This window comes from Protopterus annectens, chromosome 3.part0, assembly GCF_019279795.1.
Source record: "Protopterus annectens isolate FY-2018-M chromosome 3.part0, PAN1.0, whole genome shotgun sequence".
NCBI classification, from domain to species: Eukaryota; Metazoa; Chordata; order Ceratodontiformes; family Protopteridae; genus Protopterus; species Protopterus annectens.
This window is the reverse complement of record NC_056731.1, coordinates 1,193,478,593-1,193,503,818: the sequence shown is the minus strand read 5'-3', so window position 1 is coordinate 1,193,503,818 and position 25,226 is coordinate 1,193,478,593. Positions and strand designations below refer to the sequence as shown.

Below are 25,226 nucleotides of genomic sequence, written 5' to 3'. Positions count from 1 at the left end.
TTATCCTTATAGGGAATCTGCCTCCCACACTAGCATTTTCCTTTCTTGGATGACATGAACTCGTCAACCAAAAAACAATAAGACCAAAAGAAAAAAGACCCCAACAAAGGAACTTATCTGGCAAAAGGGCATTCAGACTGACGAGCAATGATGGTGTTCAGACTGTCGGCAAAGAAGTTCTGGGTAACTGTGTCCTTATGTCACCATTATGCCTTACGTCCTGAACTGGGAGCATACATGTAACGCATGGTGCATACAAGATCTAAAGGATTTAGTATACTGGCTGGAGGTTGGGCTATCCTTGGCAGGAGATTGCTACAGTGAAGAATACTGCAACAGTGATATAAAAAGACATCAGTAAATACAAAATAATCAGATGAAAATACAGAACAATAATTTTGGCTACCAGAAAGAAAAAGTCCATGGTTCATGATGTCAAAATGTAAGTTTCAGCCACCTTTCAGCTTTACTGCTCAGCTGCTGCACAATGAGCAGTTCAGCAACTTTGCAAAACTATAACAAAGTTCAATGAAAGATTGCTTACCAGATTATTTGCAGTCATCAGCACAGCCCCGGTCAAGGCTGGTGGAACTGGAGTTAAAGGAGCCATTGGTGGAGCTAGCAAGATGTTTAACTGATGAACATTTGGCGTTGTACTGGGTGGTGTATCAGAATCCTTAGAAAAGAAAAAGTGCAACATTTAAAAAGGTATGCTTACAAAGAGGCAAGACCAATTACAGTTGTTTTGGGCATACCTTACAACATATTTTTGACAGAACGATGCCTGCAGCAGTACAACAGTTAACATACCTCTCAAGTTTCCCCTATTATTGGCTCAAAATGTTAAACTGTCCCTCTTAAAACTTAATATTTTGTTCTGAGAGAGGTTGGTAGATAAGACTACAATCGAAAAATAATGGTATTAGTGTTATTTTACTTCATAAAACATATGTTAATCCGTGGTCTGTAGTACCAACATTGAAAGCATGCCCCTAAACTGGGGCTTTTGTCCATTACTTTTGACCATTTCTGATTCTGTACTTTTTGGAAAAATTTTCAATATTTATGAATCATGTGGTTACTAGACCAGAGGAGTGGGTTGTAAGAGGCCCTGCAGGATGACTGTGGCAAAATCCACCCTACACTAAAGGAGATATTAGTATATAATGTCTATATCTATAATACTATACACTACTACAGACTACAATGTCTTCTTCTTTCGGCTTTTCCCGGTTAGGGATCGCCACAGTGGATCACCTGTCCGCTCATGACTGGCAGTGGAGTTTTACGGTGTCGAGTTGCCAGCCTGGCACCCAACCTTCCACAGAAGGCACGCACACACACACCTAGGGTCAATTTAGTGTGTCCAATCCACCTACAGCATGTCTTTGGGATGTGGGAGGAAACCGGAGCACCCGGAGGAAACCCACACTACCACAGGGAGGACATGTAGACTCCGCACAAAAGGCACCCCCCGCCGAGGATCGAAGCAGAGAACCTCTTGCTGTGAGGTGGCAATGCTAACCACTGCAACACTGTGACCACCCACTATAGGCTATAATGTCTAATAGTCTATAATTAGTCTATAATTTAGTCTACCTCAGACCCCTCCCTTGGGAATGGAGAAAAGTACAGAAATAGACCTGCCCACCTGACGGAGAAGGCATATGGTGCCTAGGTCCCCTGAAAAGATGCCATTGTAAAACTGCAGTTGTCTATTTTCTGGAGAAACAAAACATACCCCACCTCACCTATGGAACAGCTCCAGTCAAATCTTCAACATCCATTAACAGCGTATGTTTCTGTTCTGCTTAACTGATGTGTCAACATGATGCCCTAGGGGGGGGGGTCACATTCAGAAGGCTGAAAGACCAAAAGACGGAATCTCAAAACACCTAAAGCTCAAAATATTGAAGGATGGAATTTGCCCCTTATCCAGTGTTATGCAATCTTGTCGTTGGTATATATAAATAGCAGGGGGTGTGGGGGTGCTGCCACCACATAATGGGTCCAGGACGGCTTGTCCCCTGCATTAAAAATTTTTTCAATATTTTGAGTTTTAGGTATTTTGAGATTCAGTCTTTTGGTCTTTCAGTCTTCTGAATGGGATCCCCAAGTGATGCAGGCTGCCCTCATGGTCAAGCCTGTCTCTGGTGTCAGAAACTATGCTGCCATGGCTAGCCTGCATACAGGATAGGAACATATCTTCTCCTCTTTGTTGATGTACATTACTGTTGTGTTGTCTTTGAGGCTGTGCAAAATGTGAGGTTTCCAAACCTATTTCCGGGTCTTTGCAGCTAACAACCACTGCCTTCATACTGTGTTGCTTTTTTAACTGGTCCTGAGTCCCCTGGTCCAAAAGAAATCCTTGACTGAGACTATGGGATCAAGATGAAGAGTCTAGGTTACTGTCTGGGTACCAGGCACCAATATGAAAGGGACTTCTAGGCTTAGATCTACTTGCTGTTTCCCACCAAGACAGCTCTTTTTTGATACAAGGTAGAAAGATGATGGAGCACTACACAGTGTGTACATGTTGACTCCATCCACTTAGGTACCACAGACCTTCCTCACGTGTAGCCTGGTTAGGGGACATTCAGGTTGGAGAAAGCCACAGACTCCCACTAACCTTAAACACTCTGTGTGATGGAGTGGAACTATCCTGGGGCATTGTTGATTTTATTACAAAAGATCCCTTTATCTTGGGGCAAAACATCTTTCCAACTTGCATTGCCTAGCAATGCTCCTAGGAGAAGGGCCTGCAGAGCAGACTGGGCAACAGCTTGGATTTTAGAAGACAGAGACTGAAATTTGAAGCATGAAAGGATAAAATGCAGAGCTCTGCTAGTCTCCTTCAGAGTTGTTTCCTGTATTAGGCATATTATCCAGAAGAGATGAATCCCTTTCTTTCTGCAAAAAGCAATAACTAGAGCCATGCATCTTGTACGCACACTGAACGCACTAGACAAACTAAGGGAAAGAACTGAATTTGAAGTGGGATCCTACAGTTTCGAACCACAAATACTGCCTACCAAACATGGCTATGGGTATGTGAAAGAAGACATCTCGCAGAGCCCCTGTCTAAAGACTGGCCTCCAAGGATAGTCTTTCCTTAGAACTAGGAATAATCTTAAGTAAAAGCCTTTGTTCTGCTTCGGTTGTGGCACATCCTCTATGACCTGTTGCTGCAAGGCATCTAGTAATGATGGCAGGACTGGAATGCATGAGAACTTTGATTTTTTTTTTTTTTTTTTATTAAATGTAGTCTCTTACCTAAGATGGTCAGAATCTATGGATCTTCAGTGATTTTCTTCTCCACTCTTTCACAAAAAGGACAAGGTAGCCTCCAATTTTTCAGTGGGAGTTGGAGGAGGCAGGGGAGTTAGTTGGATAGTGGTCTGGGTTGAAAGGATGAACCATGTTGAATAGTAACAGTTACCTCTTAGAAGGCTTGGCCTAGAAAGCATCCAGGCTTCCTTTTCGATCTTGCTATTTTTTCCTGCTGTAGCCTTTATCCTCCTTTTGCAGTTGTCCTTAAACATAGTCTGCCAGGGAAGCACTCCTCATCTAGGCATGTTTCCTCATCACTGACCCTGACACTGTTGCCCTACAAAAAATGCATCACCACCATCAAAGCTGTATTTAAAGAAGTGCTTTACTACCTGGAAAGGTGGGCTGCCGAAGTTTAGCACTGTATATCACAGGGTTTGCCTTGTATTTTCTCAGCCTTGTCAATTAACTTAGGTCCACTGGCATTTCAATAAGTTTGTTTCACAAATGACAGCCCTGAAGGACACACTGGCAGAGGTGTACGCCTTCTTCCCAAAAAAGTAAAGTGTGTCTTTCCCTCACATTCAGAAGTGAATTCTTTGTTGGAGTCCCAACAGACTGTTGTTGACAGTCATGGATATGGACTGAAAAAGCAAAAGATTTTATAAGGATATTTGCAAGAAATCTCAACCCAATAAAAAAGTATTTAACTTCCTGGAAGCATGGGTTGGGAGTCTGGTTCTAAAGATGCATTATCACTGAAGGGATTGTAAAGGGCTTTGGCTCCAATAAGCCCAAGAGGCCTCTGTGTCTCTCGCTCTCTCCCCTCCCTAGGCATCTGAGACTCAGACTCCCATTTGAGGGCCATATCTTTACCTTTGTTAAGGGCATTATGAAATAAGAAGCCCTCTGTGGAGGAGGCAGAGGATAAGTTATTCTCAGTGTCTGAATCATGACCGGGGGTATTTGGGGTGGGGGGCATTTGGTCCATATAGGCCAGTTCATCAACTGCTGCATTAACGCCTGATTTGTCAGGGTGTGGGTCTCTGCCTTCTTTTAAGACTAGGTCCCCCTGATATTGACTTATGTTCGAAGGATGGCTGCAAGAACTTCGGTGCAACATATCCTGGCCAACTTCAAGTCTATAGAGGAAGAAAAGGAAGAAAGCACACCTAGTTTATGCTGAAGCAAATGGAAGACATTTACTGCATGAATGGCTAGGGCATGGAACTATGGGTGACTGCCTTTGATGTCCCCATATGTCAGCAGATGTTGCTGACCTCAATTTTTGAAACAGAAATGACCTCATACACCAAGACTGACAGCATGCTGTCATCACCCTCAAAAATCAAAATATGGGTATCAGAAGAAGATACTGCTATGAGGCTTGTAAACAAAGATGTCTGGAAGATTTCAGCTTGGAAGGACATGTTATCTAAGCATGTAGCAGCCTCATGAGCGGCAATGTCAGAGGTGCTGGTCCAATCTGTAGATGTCACGGCTGGGAACTGCAAAGGCACCTTTACTGGATCCAACATCCTTAATCAAAACTAGGAAGATTACTTGCTTCCAACAGTTCACTTCTTCCCTTACATCCTTCTTACATGTGCATATTTTTTGTAAGGTATACCACTGTAGACTTGGTTGACAAAGTGGCCTTGACCAAGGTGAGAAGCCTTCCCCTCATTGGCTCGGACAGTCTTTGAGGGTCTTTGTTCTCAGCTTAACTCACTGCTTCCTGTAAGTGTATAATCAACAGAACTACAGCCTTCCCCTGTATCCAATAGGTGTATGCTCATCGTAAACGGAGAATTCTTCATTACTCCTGAAAGAAATATACTCTATATTTTAAAAGTTTAATTTCTAACATCCGGGTGCAGATACATACCTAAAATTAAGACAATATGGTGGCATCTACACACTGGTCCTGCAGAGTGGTCCTAGCTACAGAGAACTCAGAAAAGAGACTACTTTCTGGATTTAAGTATCTCTGCTTTTTTTTCACTTGGAATAGCTTCTGTAGCTTACCCTGAACAAGCTTGAACTGTTTTTTTAACTGTTTGCTGCATTATTTTAAAATCTGCACTTAAAGTTACTTTTTAGTCGAATTTGATTGAAAGTTTGTTTGTTTGTTTAATTTACCTGTTGAGGCTGCCCACTAAAGTGTGCTAGCCTGTGTAACTGATTTATCACTGTTTCTGCATTTTCTGTGTGTTTCTATCAAAAAACAAAAAATAATCCTTGTTTTCCTGCCTCTCCTCGACTAGTTTAGACCAGTTTACAGGCATTGCTGTATTCTGGGCTGTGGTGTAGTTCCTGTGTTGTCCATTACCATACTTGGATAGAAGGAAGTTTCTTTGCTCACCAGTGGGAGTGGGGAGCCTTGTGCAGCCTACCTGTCCCTGTAGGAAGTGACCTCAGCACAAGAGCTGTAGTAATTGGTTGTTTTGGACCATTTCTAGCTCTTTTGTAGTTCCCTGTTTAAAATCCGCCTCTGGGCATTTTTTTTTCTGGCTATACTGCTCAGACAAGCTCCTCGTGGTCCTGCAGAGTGGTCCTAGCTACAGAGAACTCAGAAAAGCGACTACTTTCTGGATTTAAGTATCTTTGCTTTTTTTCACTTGGAATAGCTTCTGTAGCTTACCCTGAACAAGCTTGAACTGTTTTTTTTAACTGTTTGCTGCATTATTTTAAAATCTGCACTTAAAGTTACTTTTTAGTCGAATTTGATCGAAAGTTTGTTTGTTTAATTTAACTGTTGAGGCTGCCCACTAAAGTGTGCTAGCCTGTGTAACTGATTTATCACTGTTTCTGCATTTTCTGTGTGTTTCTATCAAAAAAAAAAAATAATCCTTGTTTTCCCGCCTCTCCTCGACTAGTTTAGAACAGTTTACAGGCATTGCTGTATTCTGGGCTGTGGTGTAGTTCCTGTGTTGTCCATTACCTTACTTGGATAGAAGGAGGTTTCTTTGCTCACCAGTGGGAGTGGGGAGCCTTGAGCAGCCTACCTGTCCCTGTAGGAAGTGACCTCAGCACAAGAGCTGTAGTAATTGGTTGTTTTGGACCATTTCTAGCTATTTTGAAGTTCTCTGTTTAAAATCCGCATTTGCGCGATTGTGCGCATAGCACAGCGCTGGTTAAACAAGGTTAAACTTCTTCTGGCTCCGCCAAGTCTGCTCTTCAAAATTTCCCTTAAGGAAGCTCTACTCTTAGTATAATCAGACTACTCACTATATTATAAGCCTAGCACTTGTTCTCAATACTTCTCTACTAAGTAAGCACTCTCGTACTAAGTAAAGCACTACATCTACCTACCACCCCTGTGAATATCCACTTCCCTTAAAGGTACAGCACTTCCTTATACTGTTCTAGCATGTCGAGTGGTAGATTACTGGCGTCCTGTCCAGTTCAGCTGGTCAATCTGGGTATCTTGAGACAGTGCTACAATTGTCTCATGTACACAGACAACCCTCTCCTCCTCCCAAGAAACACAAATACATGTGAGAGATGCAACTATATAGCCAAAGTGGAGGCTGAACTCTCTCAACTCAGGGCTGGCATGACCAGACAGGAGGAGATGGTAACCACACACACAACAATCCCAGTCCCACATAGACCTACCACAACTGCAAACCAAACACATAAAAACACAAAGACATACTCGGAGGCTCTAATAAAAAACTTACCAAAACAACAGAGGCTCCCAAAGCAGACATCCAAAAATCCACCACCTCAAAACAAAACACATGCAACACATACTTCAATAAATCAGTGTGTCAACCAATCACAGCCCTTACGGCCAAACACCATGCCTGATACACTAGTAATAGGTGACTCTATAGTCAGACACACTGATGTCCCGCTGACCAGGCTGAACAAGGAGAGGGTGACTGAGCTGCCTATCGGGAGCTAGGATCGGCCACACAACACACGCACTCAAGTCACTCCAAAGCAAGTACAAATATGACTCCGTCATTGTCCATGCTGGCGTGAATGACCTGAGACGTACCTCCCTGGACTACATGAAAAGAGACATAGAGGAGCTCTCCGATTATGTAGCCCAGGCTGGTATGACCCTGAGCAGCATCTTGCCCTCACCAAGAATGATGCCACAATACAAAGACAAGATGATCAGCTTTAATAATTGGCTCAAGTACTGGTGTCATTCTAAGGGGATCCAAAGTCTGTCTGCCTGGGATGACATGTTGGACAAGCCACGCTGCTTCGCAAGGGATGGCTTACACCTGTCACCACTGGGCTTCCGGATATTGGCTAAGGCTCTTACCACCCCCATAGTGCCTTTTTTAGGCAAGGCTCAAAAGACAAACCCACCTCCTTACAAAACAAAAATGGAAAAAAACTAAGGGTAATGTTGCTCAACGCCAGAAGTCTAAATCTCAAGATGCAGGCACTCGATGCACTCCTCAGCATGGAGAACATCGACATCTGTGCAGTAACTGAAACCTGGTTCAAGGCTCCTGAGAGCACCCCAGGCTATATCTCGTATCATGCTTTTCGGCCCCAAAACCCGGGCCGAACCACAAAGGGAGGGGGAGTGTCCATATTCATCAAGGACATCCACACCTCCAGGTTAGTAGCAACACATGAAGCATCAGAGACCATACAGGTGCAACTAACCATAGGCAAAACTGCTATACAACTGGTAGCATGTTACAGACCACCCTCCCAATCTCAGGAACCCCACTCAGCCTTCCTGAAGACATTGGAGGATATGAATGCATCACAAAATACCATCATACTGGGAGACTTCAACTACCCAAACATAGATTGGGTACATTATTCTAGCCCCAATACCCTAGCCCAAAGGTTCCTGGAATTCATAAATTCAAATGCACTGGAACAACTAGTCACCTCTCCCACTAGGGGAGATAATATACTAGACCTGATCATCACAAACATGGGGACAAAATGCTCCACACCGGAAGTATACCCCTCACTAGTGAGATCTGACCACAAACTAATCACCCTGGATATACATATCCCACCTCCACCCCCAGCACAAAAGACCACAGTGAAAAACCTTTCAAAAGCAGACTTCACTCTTCTTAAGACTTGAGATGGTATCCTTTAAGCCCACTGTGCCAGTGGATACCACATCCCACAATGCCGAATCCTTCACAAATGCTTTCTATGGACATCTCCAAGAATGCATGGATCATGCAATCCCAAATAAATCCAAGTCCCTCTCCACCAAAGGTAAGCATCCTGTCTGGTGGACCTCAGCCATTAACAAATTGTATAACAAAAGAAGGAAGCTACTGCACGTCAGAGCAAAATCCCATAAAGGGAAGACATCTCTGATCAACATTAGCAGAAAACTACGTTCTCTCAAAAACATCCAAGGCCAACTTTGAGAGAAAAATCGCTAAGGACACTAAAGACGACCACAAAGCCTTCTTCAGCTATGTTAGAAACCTGGGCGGAAACCCTCAGATATGCTCAGTTAGTTCACAACAACAAAAAATATACTGAACCCACAGATATTGCCAACATTCTGGCTGACAGGTTCAGTGCAAATTTCTCCCCTCCCTCACCCCCAAAAGAAGAAATACTTATCCCAGCTGAATGTAATCTCCCTGTCATCTCGGATGTCCAAGTGAGAACCGCCCTAAATAAAGCTAAAAACACAGCATCAATGGGACCCGACGGTATCCCGGGATGCGTGCTACGTGAACTCCAAGAGGAGCTAAACCCGCACATAAAAATGATATTTAACCTTAGCCTTACTTCAGGATATGTACCTGAACACTGGCGTACAGCAACAGTGGTCCCACTCCACAAAGGGGGTACCTCTACAGACCCTGGGAATTACCGCCCCATAAGCTTAACCAGCCTGGTCTGCAAAGCTATGGAAAGAATCATTATGGAACTCATAAACAGAGACATAGAGGACCTACAGACACTTGACCCCACCCAGTTCGGCTTTGTAAAGGGCAGATCCTGCCTTTTGAACCTGGTTGACTTTTTCGAAACAGTTACTAGAGCCATTGATGAGGGCAAAGCAGTCCATACAGCCTACCTGGACTTGGCTAAGGCCTTCGACACAATACCCCACTCAGGCATCATAGATAAGCTCAACAGCTTAAACGTAAACCCTTATATGTCACTAGATGGGTTGCAAACTGGCTAAAGGACAGAACCCATAAAGTTAAAATCGCTGGAGCAATGTCAGACTCAAAGCCAGTCACAAGTGGTGTCCCACAGGGATCTGTCCTGGGACCCCTCTTGTTCGGCATTTATTTCTCAGATGTTAAAGCAAACATGGGAGGGTTGTGGCTGACCAAGTTCGCAGATGACTGCAAACTAGGCGCCATAGTCGATACACCAGCGGACACATACATCCTACAAAAAGGCCTCACAGAAATGGACAACTGGTGCCGGAGTCACGGCCTTAAACTAAATGCAAAAAAATGTATAGTCATCCCCTTTGGGAAAAACAAAGTACCCACAAATTATCACATAGACAGCAACCCACTGAGTACGAAAAAAGTAATCAGAGACCTAGGGACCCAAGTCAACAGCGACCTCTCATTTGACACCCACGTTGGTTAGAAAAACATTCTACCTTGCACACCTCATCATGAAGGGATTCACATCCAGATCCAAGGATGTCATTGTACCCCTATACTCCTCCCTCATCAGACCCATGATTGAGTAAAATGCCCCATTTGGTATGTACCTCACCCGGCATTTGCAACAGCTGGGGAGACCACAAAAGTACCTCACCAAGAGGATCAAGGGTCTCCAACATATGTCTTATTCTGCCAGACTAAAGAAACTTCAGCTCTATTCAGTAGCATACCGCCTGCTCAGAGGTGATCTCTGCCTGACGTACAAGGCCATGTCCAATCAGGATCTGATGGGCATGCTCCACCTCAAAAAATCCAAATCCATCAGGACCACGAGAGCTAAAGACTTAAACCTCGGCACAAGTATGAATAGGACATGCTGGAGGGATAGATTCATAACCCAGAGGCTTCCCATGCTTTGGAACAAGATCCCAGTTCATATTAGGCAGAGCCCCTCACTGACTCTCTTCAAGAGAAATCTTGATGAGTGGATGGGAGATCGTAAGTTTACCCCAGGGGTCACATCTGTGTCACTGCTAGACAGGGGCACAGTAAACTAATTCTATTATATAAGGGGACCTTCATTGTGTCACTACTAGACAGAGGCACAGTACTCTAAATTTATTCTGTACATTTTTGTACCATTTCATGGGGTGGCAAAAGCCACATCACTATGGCTAGGCTTACAAATGCCCCAGGGCAGATAGCCTAGTACTAAACTATGAAACTATGAAAGGCTTTGCTAAACATGCACAGTGAAATTGTCAGTATGGGATGTACAGAGCTGGTGTTATTAGGAAATGGTTTCTCAAACGTATAAACAAATTACTTTTTCCATATTTACAACAGTAGTGCAAAAATGAACTGTGATACTCTCATGCTAGCGGGTAGGGGGCGCAAACCGCAGTTATTATACATGGTGGGTAATGTGAAAACATCCTGGGATATAAATGTATGTTTAGTAAAACATATGAGTTAGTAATATTTTTATACCAGCATTGATATGCAAGCAGTGTGACCAACAAATGCTGCCATCTTATACACAAAAGAGAGAGACAGAATTTTGACACTGATGCTTGCTACCCAACATTCAGTCTTGTAAGCTAAAATTGCTTTGAAATATTTAATCCATAACTTGCAAGTATTATTCTACATCACAAACCAGCAGTGTACTACATACTTGTAAATCACGGGATAGCTCAGATACACCTTTGATGCTAACACAGTGCATAGTGCATTGCCTAATGAACTTTCATATTTTGCATTGTTTTACCTTGCCTCATTTAACAAATACTGTAAATTACAAGTGGTTTGATTTCAAGAAAATATTTTGCAAAAAAGTAAATGGATTCCTAGCTTGAAAGACTTCAGAAACCAAGTGGATTAATTAGGCAAGTGGTCCTCTGGTTAAAGCGAGCATGATGAGGGCGGTTAAGGATGTTATGTATAGGCACCAATCAGAACAAACAGTGTGTGTGGAAGTCTTTACGTGGGATCTGCTTAGTACAAGAAATGCAACTTACAAAAATAACCTGACATCTACACCTGATGCCAAAAACAATAGCTATAAACATACGCAATGTAATCAAGGAAAAGAACGATTCCCCTTATCGATGGCAATTACACGGAAACTCTCAAAGTCAGGCCAAACTGACAGAACAATGATCCCTAGCATGACGTCCATTGATCTGCACTTATTTTACAGCAGCAAAGCACTAAATATTGCACAGCAAACATCCATCCCATACTACTACTAGTGCTGATATCCATGTAGGAGTTAGTCTACTTGGCCATGTAGGTGGAGAATGCAGATGTCTGGAAGTCGGGCTGGATGTTAAGATTTTTGTGGCAAAGGTTTCATGAAGTTACTATTACTGCAGCAGTGGACAATACAATGAACATCCCACTGATCTGTGTAGCTAATTAGCACAACCTCCTTACACAGCCTACAAAAATGAAGCATTGGGGGGGGGGGGGGGAGGCAAAGAGACAAACATCCTTCATCAGCTTCTGTCGCTGTGAAAAATGGAAACAAAATGTGAATGGATTCAGGAACCAAAACAAGACCAACTAACAATAAATCAGGTGAGCAAAACTGAAACCTAAGGGGGAGGGGTGAGAGAGACCCCCCCCCCCCCACACACACACACTTACTGGCTTGAGCTTTGGAGTCGCTAGGAAGAAATTTAGACTAAGAATAGTGCTAGAATAGACTAGAATACTGCTAGAAACAACAGGCTCTAAATTATACAGATTATGCAAGTCTCCTGAAGCAAAAGGGTTCTTAATTGGAGGGTGAAAAAACAGCACCTATAAGATCTGCTTAAACAGCTAAAACTGGGAACATTCATTAACAGTGCCCAGAAATCCTCAATGGAATGTATGCCCTAATATACAGACCTCTAGGATATCAATAATACTGTACACAAGTGACTGCCTCTCAGGGCAGGGAGTACACAAGGAGTGTTTTGGTATAGCTCCTTCTCCTTCCAACATTACAACTGAAACACAACAAGACTAAAATGGTCAATATATATTTATTTTGAGGCTCTGGTTGTGTTGTGGTTTATTAACCTTACTTATCTGATGAAAAGAACGCAAACAAAAAAGTGAAAAATATGATTCTAATAGTTTGGAGTTGCCATAAGGTCAGGCTGATTCCCACGCTAAGGAGGAACATCTTTAAACCAGCACTGAGAATTTGCTAATTAAACAGGCAATGGGTAACATGGATGAATGCTCGGAGTCAATATCAGAACTACAAAAAATAAATACTAAAATTACTGAACTACAATAAATGGGCAGATAAAACAGTGAAAGAAGCGGAAGCAGCCTTGAGCTCTGAACAGCTAGTGGATTTGAAGTGGGGCATGAAGGAGGTGAAACAGAATAATCACCTCAGAAGCAATGTTGGAACTTTTAAGGCTCAAATTCAAGATACAGAAGCCGACACAAATTTGTAATGCACAGGTATTCCTGAAAAGGCATGAAGGAGTGAACCCACAGGGAGTTCATGAAAAGTTATGTTGGAATACACTGTTCTGCTGAAAGAGATAGGAATACGGAGACATGTAGGTCCTCCCCCCCAAACACAATTACCCTAAGAAGTTTCCTCTGGTTCAGTTCTACACCTATGAACGTAAAGGATTACGTCAAAACTGAGTTTCTAAAAAAGAAAGGTAGCAAACAAGAGCGTGATGTGATTATGAGCAGTCAGCTGAAACAAGAGGAGGAGAGAGAGAACAACTTTTTGTAATGCAATGACACTGTGCAAGAGAGGAAATTTGAAAATGATATACCTTGCTTCAGGGTGAACCTTCCTGGGAAGAGCAATCAAATTTCATGCTCCTGACAATGCAGAAGCCAAGGTCCACCCACTGCTTCATGAAGGAGGTGACAGCTCATTGCACATGGCAAGTACTGTACATGAAGATTTCAACCACTGCAGTGCAAATGAAACGGGGAAAAAAAGGATATTTCCCCAGTCTTAATGAATGGTGTTAGAAAGGCAAAACATTTTTTCAGTGAATTTGCTAGAACCTTTCTGCATATTCTAAGATTGCAAGACTCTGTCAACAAAGTCTGAAGACTGACTACATTTTTAAACAGCCTTTGGATGGTTGGATGCTTAAGGTATTGCAATTTATCCAAAGTAAATGTTCCACCAAAACTATAAACTACACGTTTAAAGAACAATATATTACATGATACTGAGGACTCATTGATTTCACTGCTAATACACATTTTTCCACTACACAAAGTAGTATGCATGATTTTAGCCTACAGCATACCAAATATAAAGCTTTGCGTGTAGAGTGGTACTTCCAGTTTAAGCATCAATACAGCTGGTGCTTACACTATTGACAACAGTTTTATGGAACATCCTGCAAGGAGGAAATTGTCATCTCCACATGTCCACCTTTGCAAGCAGATAAACTTCTTGGTTCGATTAACCAAGGAAATACTTAAAGGAAACAAAAGTTACTTACTGTAATAAATCTGCATTGACAATTTCATCCTTCACCTGAAATGCTAAGTCCAATTTAAGTCAGCTGGCTCTAAATATTTTCCCAAGCCACCTAAGCCACTACTCTTTAGGCACAATGTACAGTGCCAGAGGACTCGCGTTCAGATTTCAGAAGTCTGCAAAGACAGACCAACAGAATGCAAGAATGGGGAAAGCAGATAGAATACAAACAGCTTCCTCCAGACCTAAAGGCTGGTGGAAGGGTGAGTAGATAGGAAACGGAAGAAATGACAAAAGATGAAACGGCTAATGCAATCTAATGCTTGAGTATGTAATTTTCATATCTGATTTTGGTAGTTTCATATCCTTCACATGCAGAACAGTCCCCAAGCTAACTGCTCATGGGTGAAACTCTAATGGGGAGCCCTGAAAAGGGATGACTCCTGGACAGAACATACTCATAAGATACTAACCTGTCAGTGAGGTAATCTCAGGTGCATAACATGTGCTCTTAGTGGGTATAACCAAAAGATTTACAAAATTAGGGGCATATATTGGCAAGTCAATAAAAAACAAGCTCAGGCTATGAAAAAACTTTCCTAATTTCACACAGTTACTTCTAAGCTTCGAAAAGTTCTTTAGCTGTGGGAGGCTGAAGCTGCATAACACTTGCTACCAAGCAGTTCAAAGAACAAATGGACTAAGGTTACAAACTTTGAAAAGGAAAGTGAAGGTTGTATAGAAGTCTCAGAGGGCTACAGACACAGATACTGCAATAAAGGAAGGGATCAGTAGGAATTAAATACCAAAGGTGTAATGCCTGAAGGTGATTGCAAAGTTCTAACAAATAACTGTCAACAGGAAGAAGCTAGGCTTTTAGTTGAAAGGAAACAGCTTTCCAAAGAGCATAATGTTTTAAGGTTTCAGAGGAATCGTCATGTGGATCAAACAGGAAGCTGCAAAGATACAAGTGTACCGCATAAAAAAAAAAATTGAACAGTAACCGTCAGCCAGACCATTCAAGAAAACTGTGGCAGGGAAATGTATCATAGCCAGATAAAACCTCAAACCATTCAGAAAACAGAAATTAGATCACAGTGGATATGATTAGCTTCTTCAGAAACCAGCAATTTGAGACTTTCTATGATAAAGTACCATGCTAGAAAAACAGATGAGGTGACAAAGTGCTTACAGTGCCAAGCTGTTCTTGGGTTACAGAACAGGAAAGCTATATGAACAAAAAGCATTTAAAGGTTGAGGCAGGCCTACAGTTGAAGTAAAAATACCCAATAGCTTGCATAAACGCTGATTAGAAGAAGCTGGAGATGTCTAGAGAGCTGTGAGTGCACATGCAAGCCAATAAATACACCTAACAGACTGCAAATGGAAAGAATTACAAAGTCTCACCGAACAGACCACAGTCAAGATAAACTGGAGGAAAAAGGCGATAATGCAAAGAAGGGTCTTGGAAAAAGTCATATTGAAAGGAAGTCACAAAAAAGAAGGCCAGATCACTGACTTGGAAGAGATGAATTTTAACCAAAAATTCAGATATAGGCTAAAATAAAGCTGAAGTAAATGAAGGAATAGGAAACACAGATGGCTGAATGACTCCAGCAGGTGGCTATGACACAGATTACGGAAGCGACTTTATATACCACCTTTTATGCACTTGCCCTGATGGCCCAAACAGGTGGTGTGGCACTGTGTGTGTGTGTGTGCATTATGTACACATACCTACACCAATGATAATGGAATATGAAGGGGGAAGCCTCCAAATAAAGAAATCAAATCAGATGGATGAAGACCATAGCAGACAAAAACTTCAGTACAGAAGGGGAGGTCTTGTCTCCCATCTGAAGAATAACCTGTACTTCTCAAAGGAACGGAATGGACTCAAACAAGTAGTCTATAGAATACTCTCTTTTACTTTTTATGATTTTTTTTAAAAATCTTTTAATCAAGAATTCTTATATGAGTTTAGAGCTAAACAGGAGACTGTTCTGAGCAACACTGAGAAAAAGTGGCTGCTCTGTAGAAAGATACTACTAAATTAATCGGGTAGAATGGCTCCTAAAATGATAAGAGAATAATGCTTAGGAACCTTCAATGAGCACAGTTTTATCTGCATTTTAAAAGAATGAAACAAAGACCAAGGTCTGAATTTGCAATGACGGTCTGTCTGTGAGGACTAGGCCTCAAGTATCAGAGCTGCACAGAAATGTTCAGTCTAAAGCAGAGGTTAGACCAAGGAAACACTTGTCATGAGCCTGCCTCCAGGACAGACATCAGAGCCCTAGACCCAATTAGTGAGTAAGGCAATTGGCTCAGAAGATCCTGCATCAGACATCAAAGTTACAGCAAGGTGAATGACTCAGAAGAACCTGCATCAGATCACAAACCAAGGCCTTATTGCTAATAAGCACTGAAAAGTCTATGAAGTCCATGTGTGACACACAAACAAAGTCTTACAGGATTACCAGAGCACATCAGCACCTACCCCTTTGCATTGCTAACACAGTGAATGAGTATTTTGGCATAGAGGAAGACAGCCTCAAAAGAAGCTACATCCTTTTCCACAGCTAAATGCCCCTGCTGGGACATGTTCCTAACATGATGAAGGTTCAAAAGGAATCCCCAACTGACTGTAAACAGAAATACATCACTGTGTGCAAGCCGTGACAGTAGATCATGTGCTCAAGGGTCTCTTGTACCACTGCTATGCTGGAGCTGACAGAAGAAAAAGTAATGAAAAGAGGTATAAAATACCTACGCAAACACTTCCAGGCAAAAATTCTAAACATTCTGGACTTTGTTGCATATCTGGGAGCCATTCATGTGTTCCCATTGTTCCCTTGTAATTTTTTTTTTCCAGTCTCACCTCCCAATCTTTTCAAGCCTCCTTTGATTCTTACAGTTATTGTGCATTATACAATGCCTCCTCTAAAACGTGCACGCTGATTGGCCAGCCCAACCAGCGTGCCTGTTGTAAATCCCTCAATATACTAACGGAAAAAGGTCCGGTCGCCCGGACTTTTTCCGTTAGTATAAAACACTGTCTCGCTATGTTAAGAGAGTTTAACATAGCGACACAGGTTTAAAAAAAGCAACGCAGATCTCCGTTGCTTTTTTTAAAGCTGTCTTGCTATGTTAAACTTCTTTAACATAGCGACACAGTGTGTAAAAAGCAACGGAGATCTTGCGATCTCCGTTGCTTTTTTTTAAAGCAGTCTCGCTATGTTAAATGAGTTTAACATAGCGAGACAGCTTTAAAATAAGCAACTGAGATCTCCGTTGCTTATTTTAAAGCTGTCTCGCTATGTTAAACCCATTTAACATAGCAAGACAGTAAAAAGCAACGGAGATCTTGCGTTCTCCGTTACTTTTGCCCACAGCTCTGATGTACTGCGTAGGCATGCGCAGTACATCAGAACTGCCGCGGAACACCAGACAGCTGCGGAAGGGCAGCAAAGAGGCATTATACAATGCCATTATTTAAGAAAAGTAATTATTTCTTTTCTTAAATAATGTCATTATGATATAATAACCCACTTCTGGGTGTGGGTAATGCTGGATTTACCCACGGTTGTCTTTGTTTGGTCCTCGGGCTTCGCCCTCGGGACCAAACCACGCCAACCGTGGGTAAATCCAGCATTACACACACCCAGGCGTGGGTTATTGCTATAATATTTTATATGCCCTACTAATTATCTCTTTTTTTAACAGCAACTTTTTCCCTACATTCAACTATAGAACAGGTCCTTCCCAAAGAATTCCACTACTCGTTTCTCTTTGCCTACACTCTATCAATCCCTGGTAGGAAGGTATTCCTTAGCCTGCAGTCCAAAAGTCTACTTGGCCACATCCCACTCTTCTACCGTGCCCTTTCTAGTTATTTTCTCCCAATACCTTGGTTCCTTTGCCAGTTTTCTCCAGTAAATTCAAGCTCTCTTGCCTATTTTCTGTACTCCTACTAGAAGTCATCACTACTGGCAAAACCTCCTTTCTCTATTCTTGCGTTAGATTAGTTCTTAGAATACATAATCTGCACGGTTATTATTCTCCTTCAGGATCTGCATCCAAAATTCCACTCTCCATATTTTTTTAACGGTTTTACCTGCTTCAACATAATTCCTTTTCACTTTTATGTTTATATTTTTTGAGCTTTAACTACAAAATTTAGGGTTGTGAGTTCAAAGTGTTTGCATAGGTATTTTTATACCACAAGCAGACTTCAAAGAAAATTTTCCTCAGCTGATAGCAAATGTTGGAGGTGTGATGATGAGGAAAGACCAACTGGGAACACATGCTTTGGGAATGCAAGGAGTTGGCAGATTTTAAAATTCCCTCAAGTTCTCTGCAGAAATACTGGGTGAGCAAATGGCTGTAACTAAGGAAATGATTCTTTTGAGCTGGGGCACAGGATATGTACTGACTAGACATAAGTAAGGCCTTTTTAAGTTTAATCCTGTTGACTGCCAAGAAAGCAAATACTAGAAAACAGAAATCGGAAGTCGTAACTAAGTGTGTTTAAAGTACCACATATAGTAAAATAGATAAAAGAACTAGAAGAAAGATCTTTAGAAAAGGAATAAGCAAACTACACAGAAATAAATGGAAACTAAGAACAAAATATGTAGAATTTTGAAGAGCAGTGGGATTTAAGGGACGGCAGAAATTGAACAGTTTATGTAATGTTGCACTGGTAATAAAGAAAGAAATCATATGTGATGTACAACATATGTAAATGGAAAAAATGTTGACATTTGTTCTATTAACGTGTGTTCTATTAACGTGTGTTTGTCAATGTTTTCAGTGCTAATTTAATAAGAGTTTAAAAGAAAAAATGCATTTTGCAGGAAGGCTGAGACACTAGAATATGGATATATCAATACAGAAGACAGATTAAATGACAGGGAAGGTAGGTGAGAAATCTGGAGACATACTGGGAAGTTTTGTTCATTTTTCTGAACAATTACACAAAGCAGAGGAACTAAGAGAAAGACAAAATAAAAGTAGCTCCTAAGCATGCTCCCCTTAAAAGTCCTGGACCAGGATTAGGAGAATTGCTTGATGCAACACATTTCAAAGGAAGATGGAAATAAATATCAACTCAATACTTCCTACGGAAGCATACTCATCAGGAAAGCAGCTTTGTGACCTTGTAACAGTATATACATTTTAAGAGACAACCACATTTTAAAAAACAACCTCATTTTACTCCCAAGACTAGAACAGTTCTAAGAGTTGGTCTCTGCAGAAATGTTTAGCTGCTGATTATTTTTCTGTCCATTCTCAACTTTTGGGTGTTTGGATCCGACATCAGCCACTCTATAGGCTTTCCAGATCCAAGACCCAGGCTCCTCCCCTTACCCATAACCCCCCTCCGTGTACTGAATTATCTTAGATCTTCTTTGCAGCTCAAACTCCGTGTACTGAATTGTCTCAAATATTGTTTGCTGCTTGAACACTACACACAATGATCTCTTGGTTCAGTGTGTGAAAGTAATTTGTTTCACTGCCTCTCTCAGCTTCTTAGCACAGGATTTTGAATTTAGTGTTTTTTTGGCCTCTTTCTCCAATTTAAGAAAAATGAAGTGTTTCTAGTGCTTCTTTCACCTGTTAGAGTTAGTGGCATTTTTTCTGCCCTCTTACAGTTCCCTTTGGCTTATCTAATGTGAAGATTGTTACTAGTACTGGTGTAGTTATAATTATGGTGATTGCAGTAGCTTTCTGTGGTGCTGTTTAGGGTTGCTGTGATTATTGCTGCTAGTGGTATTATTCTTTTTCCTAGTATCTGCCAGTGTTAGTGATCAGGATGCCAGAGGAGAATGGTCCTAGCAAAGCCTATCCTAGACGTGAAGAAGGTATCCAAGTTTATACTGTTTTGTAAAGTATGCATAGAGAACAAGGCTGCTGCTTCTAGAATTCTTGCAGAATCCAACCCTTTCAAAACACCACAAATGAAGCCAATGCCCTAGTAGAATGAGCCTTGACCCTGCCTGGAATTACCTTGTTGTGTGCATATAACAAAGGTAATAGCACAAGAGAACCATTTAGAAATAGTCTGCTTTAACAGGGGTGTCATTTTTCCTTATCTTAAGAAATTAGACACTGATCAGAGTTGCTAAAAATATTGTTCTACCAAGATAGTACACATGTTGTCTGTGGATAACAGAGGTATGGAGTTATCCTCTACCCTCCCTTTCATTTTTTCATTCTGAGAAGACAAAGATGGATAGGTGGGGCGTATAATAAAAACTCACACCACTTTAGGCAGAAATAAAGTATTCATTCTCAAAGAAACTCTTATTTGTGGAAAATACGATAAGGCTGACCCCCACTGCAAGAGCTTGCAACTCGTACTCTTTTGTAAAGGTCAGAACAATCAGTAATACTGTTTTCTATGTTAAGCCTGATTAGCCGATTCAAATGAGAGCAAGTGTTATTAAGATACCAAGGAGGAACCACCTGTTTTCTGAGAGACTTTGTATGAAATACCTCTTTTAAAAACATTTTACATGAGACTGCATTGAAAGAGAAGGATCCGTGGGCAGACACTCTGAAATGGCTGACAAATTAACTCGGGTGGTGAAGCAAGACTATTCAGAGAATAGTAACTTTCACAAACAATTTGGATTCAGAAAAATACTAGCCTTGAAAGGGTGCTGGTGCCTGTTTTGACACCAACTAGAAAATGTATTCCATCTGCTAATATAAGATTTTCTAGCAGCAGGTTTTCTTGCCTCTTTTAATACCTGCTGCACGTCTCAGGAAACAGATGCTTAACACTTTTTAAGCACTTATTAGGCAGTTAGTTACAGTTGTTTGGGGTGCTGATGTAATTGCCCATGGCAGTTTCCAAAAGAAGGGAGACCATGTTGCTTGGGCCAGAAGAGTCACCACAATGATCTTTACAGAGTCCTTCTGAATCTTGAGAATTACCAAGGATATTAGTGAAAAGGATGGAAAAATATACAGGAGCATTCCTGTCCAAGAGAAAAAAAAATATCTGTCTTCCAGGTCTTTTTGTGTGGAGTCCAAGACTTCTTGCAGAAATCTGTCAACTGCTGTTTGGTTATACACCACATCACCGTGGTGCAACATTTGTAATGATCATGGGGACCAAAGACTGAGAAAGTTAACAGCCCCTCTCACATTTGTGGGCTGTCTTTTCTATTCCAAAGACCCTGCAACTTTATCCTCAAAGACACTATTACTCGAGTCAAGTCTGAGAAATGTCTTGTGGTAACACTGTACAAGAGCTGAAATGGAAAATACGAACACTGAAGTCTCAAAGGTTTAGTCTTGCCATCAAAAAATCTCCCATCTCATTCCAGGTACCAATGGAGATCTCTCTAATTTGTTTTGCTAGAGAAATCATGAGAATCACAGAAGCCGAGACACAAAATCCTGAGATATTCCCTCAAGAAGACTTGAAATTATGTATTCAATAGTGGAAAAACTGATCTAAATATGGATCTATTTTTCCTGTGGAAAAAAAACTTTAAACAGCTATATCTAGGAGACCAAGGAAAACAATCCTCTGAGAAAAAGCCAAACACTTTTGTATATTCTCCCATAAGGGGACCCCTTGCAGAGGCGAGAGATTATTGACGCTGCAAAGATAAGCAGTCATCTAAATAAGGACAAATTTGAATACCTTGTAGTGTGCAATAGGCCATCACTGGGGCTACACAATGCTCTTGGAGCAGTAGACAGACCAAAGGGTAATGCAGAGAACTGACTGTATGATCCAAACAGAAAAAAAACCTTAAGATCTATAGGAATGTGATGATATGCATCTTTTAAATCTAATATCACCAGAAAACTCAAATGGGGAAGAAATAAGTTATGGAGGGATAGCATTTTGAACCTGAGCGCTAACAAACAGATTTAGAAAGGAAAGATACAGAACTTGTCTCCATGAATCATCTTTCTTTGGCAGCAGAAACATTCTTGAATAAAATATTTCTCCTAATCGAGGAGGAGGGACAACTTGTATCACCCTCCCAAGGCAAAAGATGGACAGGAGGGAAAAGAAATATTTAGCATGGTGAATGAGAAGGAATCTCTTGAAATGGAGGGACAGATTCCCACTGACTTCTGTAACTATGGAGAATTATCAGACTCCATCTGTTTAAAAATAGAAGTTATGTTCTTACCATAACGTTCCATGTTAGTTGTCTTCTTCTCGCCTTCTTCTTGCTGGATGGGTTTGGAGCCGACCTCGGCTCCGACTCGGCCACTCAAAGCTCGAGAGTTGGTTCCACCAGCTCGAGGCTCCCCTTATATCCCACAATGCTAGGCGAGAGTTACCTCAGATCTCGTTTGTAAGCTAACACCAGCTTATAATAGTAACAGAATAACTCTAAAACAGAGTCCACCTCTAACAACAGGAAGAAAGAAGGGTGACCTACATCCTGATCCCGGAAATATGCACAACAGCATATGCCTAAGAAAGAGGTGGTAGAAAGAGAGGTCACGATCACAACTCCTCTAGGTCTGTCCAGGCCAGGGGGAAGGAGGGTGGGACGCAAGAAGAAGGCGAGAAGAAGACAACTACCATGGAACGTTATGGTAAGAACATAACTTCTATATGTTAAGTTGTCTATCTCGCCTTCATTCTTGCTGGATGGGACCGCGTCCCTAGCACCTTGTCCCGGGTGGCCTAACGGAACAGACTCCTGAGAACAGTGGAACCAAAATTAGCTCTATGCCTAGAAGCTAAATCCAACTTATAATGAGAAATAAAAGTGTGAGGAGTAGCCCAAGTAGCCGCTGCACAAATGGTGTCAATAGGCAGTCTGTCTTGGAAGGCTAAAGAAGTAGCCAAAGCTCTGGTGGAATGGGCTTTAGGTTTATTAGGCAATTTTTGTTGTCTAATTTCATATACCAGGGAAATCAAAGATGTTAGCCATCTGGATAATGATACCTTAGCAACCGAAAGTCCCTTTCTGCTTTCCGCATAGGAGACAAACAGCTGATCAGATTTTCTGAATTGTTTTGTTCTATCCAAGTAGTACCTCAATTGACGATGAACATCCAGGCAGTGTAATTTTTGTTCAGACCTATTGGAATACTCTGGAAAAAAGACAGGGAGGTCAATGCTTTGGTTTAGATTTGATGTCGAGACCACCTTAGGCAAAAAGGACGGGTTAGTTCGTAAGGATACTCTGTCCTTATGAAACAAAAGATAAGGAGGACGACAACTGAGTGCTTGAAGCTCTGAAACTCTTCTAGCTGATGTAATAGCTACCAGAAAAAGAGTTTTCCATGATAACAATTTTAAGGAACAGGAAGCTGCAGGTTCGAAAGGGGGGAGAATCAAAGAAGCAAGAACTAAATTTAGGTCCCAAGGAGAAGGAGGATTTCTTATAGGAGGTCTGAGAAGAAAAACTCCTTTCAAAAAGGCTTTGCAGAGTTTGTGGGACATTAGGGCAGATTCAGAAATACCCACATGAAAGTTAGAAATAGCTGCCAATTGAACTTTAAGTGTAGAGGAGATGAACCTGCATGGAAGAGTTCAGCTAGAAAATCAAGGACTAGTTGGATGGAAGCGGTGAAAGGATCTATGTCCTTTCCTTCAGCCCAATATGTGAAACGTTTCCACTTACTCAAATAAATCTTCCTAGTGGAAGATTTATGGGAAGCTATCAATATATCTCTAACAGAGTGAGATAATTGAGGAAGCCTGGCTAAGGTTGGAACTGGAGGAACCAAGCAGTGAGGTTCAGAGAGGGGAGGGAGCGATGAAACTGACCCGACTGATGGATCAAAAGATCTGGAACTAGGTCCAGATTCCACGGTCGCTCCAAGAGAAAACGATGTAGAAAGGGGAACCACACTTGTCGAGGCCAGTAAGGAGCAATGAGGATCAATGAGGCCTTCTGAGCGATAGCTTTCTGAATTACTTGAGAGATCAGTGGGAAAGGAGGAAATGCATACAGAAGTCCCGGGCCAAACTTGGACTAGAGCGTCTCTGCTGGGTTGGCCTGGTAAAGGGAATAGAGTGAAATATTCTCTGCACTGGCTGTTTTGGGGAGTAGCAAAAAGATCGCAGCAAGGCTGACCCCACTTGAGAAAAATTTCTCTCACTACAGAGTCTTTCAGAGACCACTCGTGAGGCATGAGAATAGCTCTGCTCAACTTGTCCGCAATATGATTGGACTTCCCGGGGATGTGCGTTGCTATCAGAAAACGCTGAGAAGAAATCGCCCATTGCCACAGTCTGAGTGCTTCTCGACACAGGGGATATGATCTGGTTCCGCCTTGTTTGTTGATGTACCACACTACAGACATATTGTCTGTCTGGATTGCAATTGTTCCCAAGGGAAGAGAGTCTTGAAGGGCTTGCAACGCTAAAAGCACTGCTCTCATCTCCAGAACATTTATGTGCAAGTGGCATTCGTTTGGTTGCCATGTGCCCTGGACTGTCCTGCCCTGATAATGCCCCCACCCGATCAGGGAGGCATCCGTTGTCAGTGTAGCAACCGGAGGAGGTGGAACAAAAGGTCTTCCCGACAGGAGATGGGGAAGACATCCACCACATGAGATGCTTTTGCACGCCTGCGTGATCACAATGGTGTGAGACATTGGAAGTTCCTGATATGACCATTGAGTAAAAAGCATCCACTGAAGGATCCGCATGTGGTATCTGGCTAATGGAAGGAGAGGTATGGCCGCTGCCATAATTCCCAACACCTTTAGAACTAACCTGGCTTTGATTCTGTTGTTGTTGAGAAGGAGTGATACCAATTTGTGAATGTCTGATATCCTTTGATGTGTTAGCCTTGCAGACATGTTTATTGTATCTAGATTTGCGCCTATGTAGGTAATAGAACGACAAGGCGACAAAACAGACTTTTCGCAGTTTATTGAAATACCCAGCTTTTGACAAACGCGAAAAGTGTAATCTCTGGCCATCAGAAGGAGATGCTTGGTGGGAGCTGTGAGGAGCCAGTCGTCCAAATACAGAAACACCTGGAATCCTTGTCGTCTCAGGTGAGAAGCTACCACTGCCATGCATTTGGTAAACACCCGTGGGGCAGTGGTGAGACCAAAGGGCAGGGCCCTGAACTGAAAATGACTGGTTCCCAGCCTGAAGCGGAGGAATCTTCTGGAGCGTCTGTTCATCTTTATGTGATAGTACGCATCCCGAAGGTCTATAGAGCACATCCAGTTTCCTTTGCCCAAAAGGGGAAGGATGGATTGCAGCGTGACCATCCGAAATCTTGTTTTCTTGACTGATTTGTTCAAGACACTGAGATCCAATATCGGTCTCCAGTCCCCTGTTTTCTTTGGAACTAAAAAGAACCTTGAGTAGATTCCGGATCCTTGTTGGTCTGCTGGCACTGGCTGAATTGCACTTTTTGCAAGCAGTTTTGAAATTTCCAAAG

General features: G+C 41.9%; 1 protein-coding gene across 1 annotated transcript in view; it reads right to left on the bottom strand.

Moving 5' to 3' along the window:
* TENT4A (terminal nucleotidyltransferase 4A) overlaps positions 1-25,226 on the bottom strand; it is a 1,710,012-nt gene that overhangs the window by 299,661 nt on the left and 1,385,125 nt on the right. Inside the window, exon 13 of the mRNA XM_044065408.1 lies at positions 545-676. Coding sequence (XP_043921343.1) covers positions 545-676 — 132 coding nt within the window. The remainder of the gene's footprint in view (positions 1-544; positions 677-25,226) is intronic.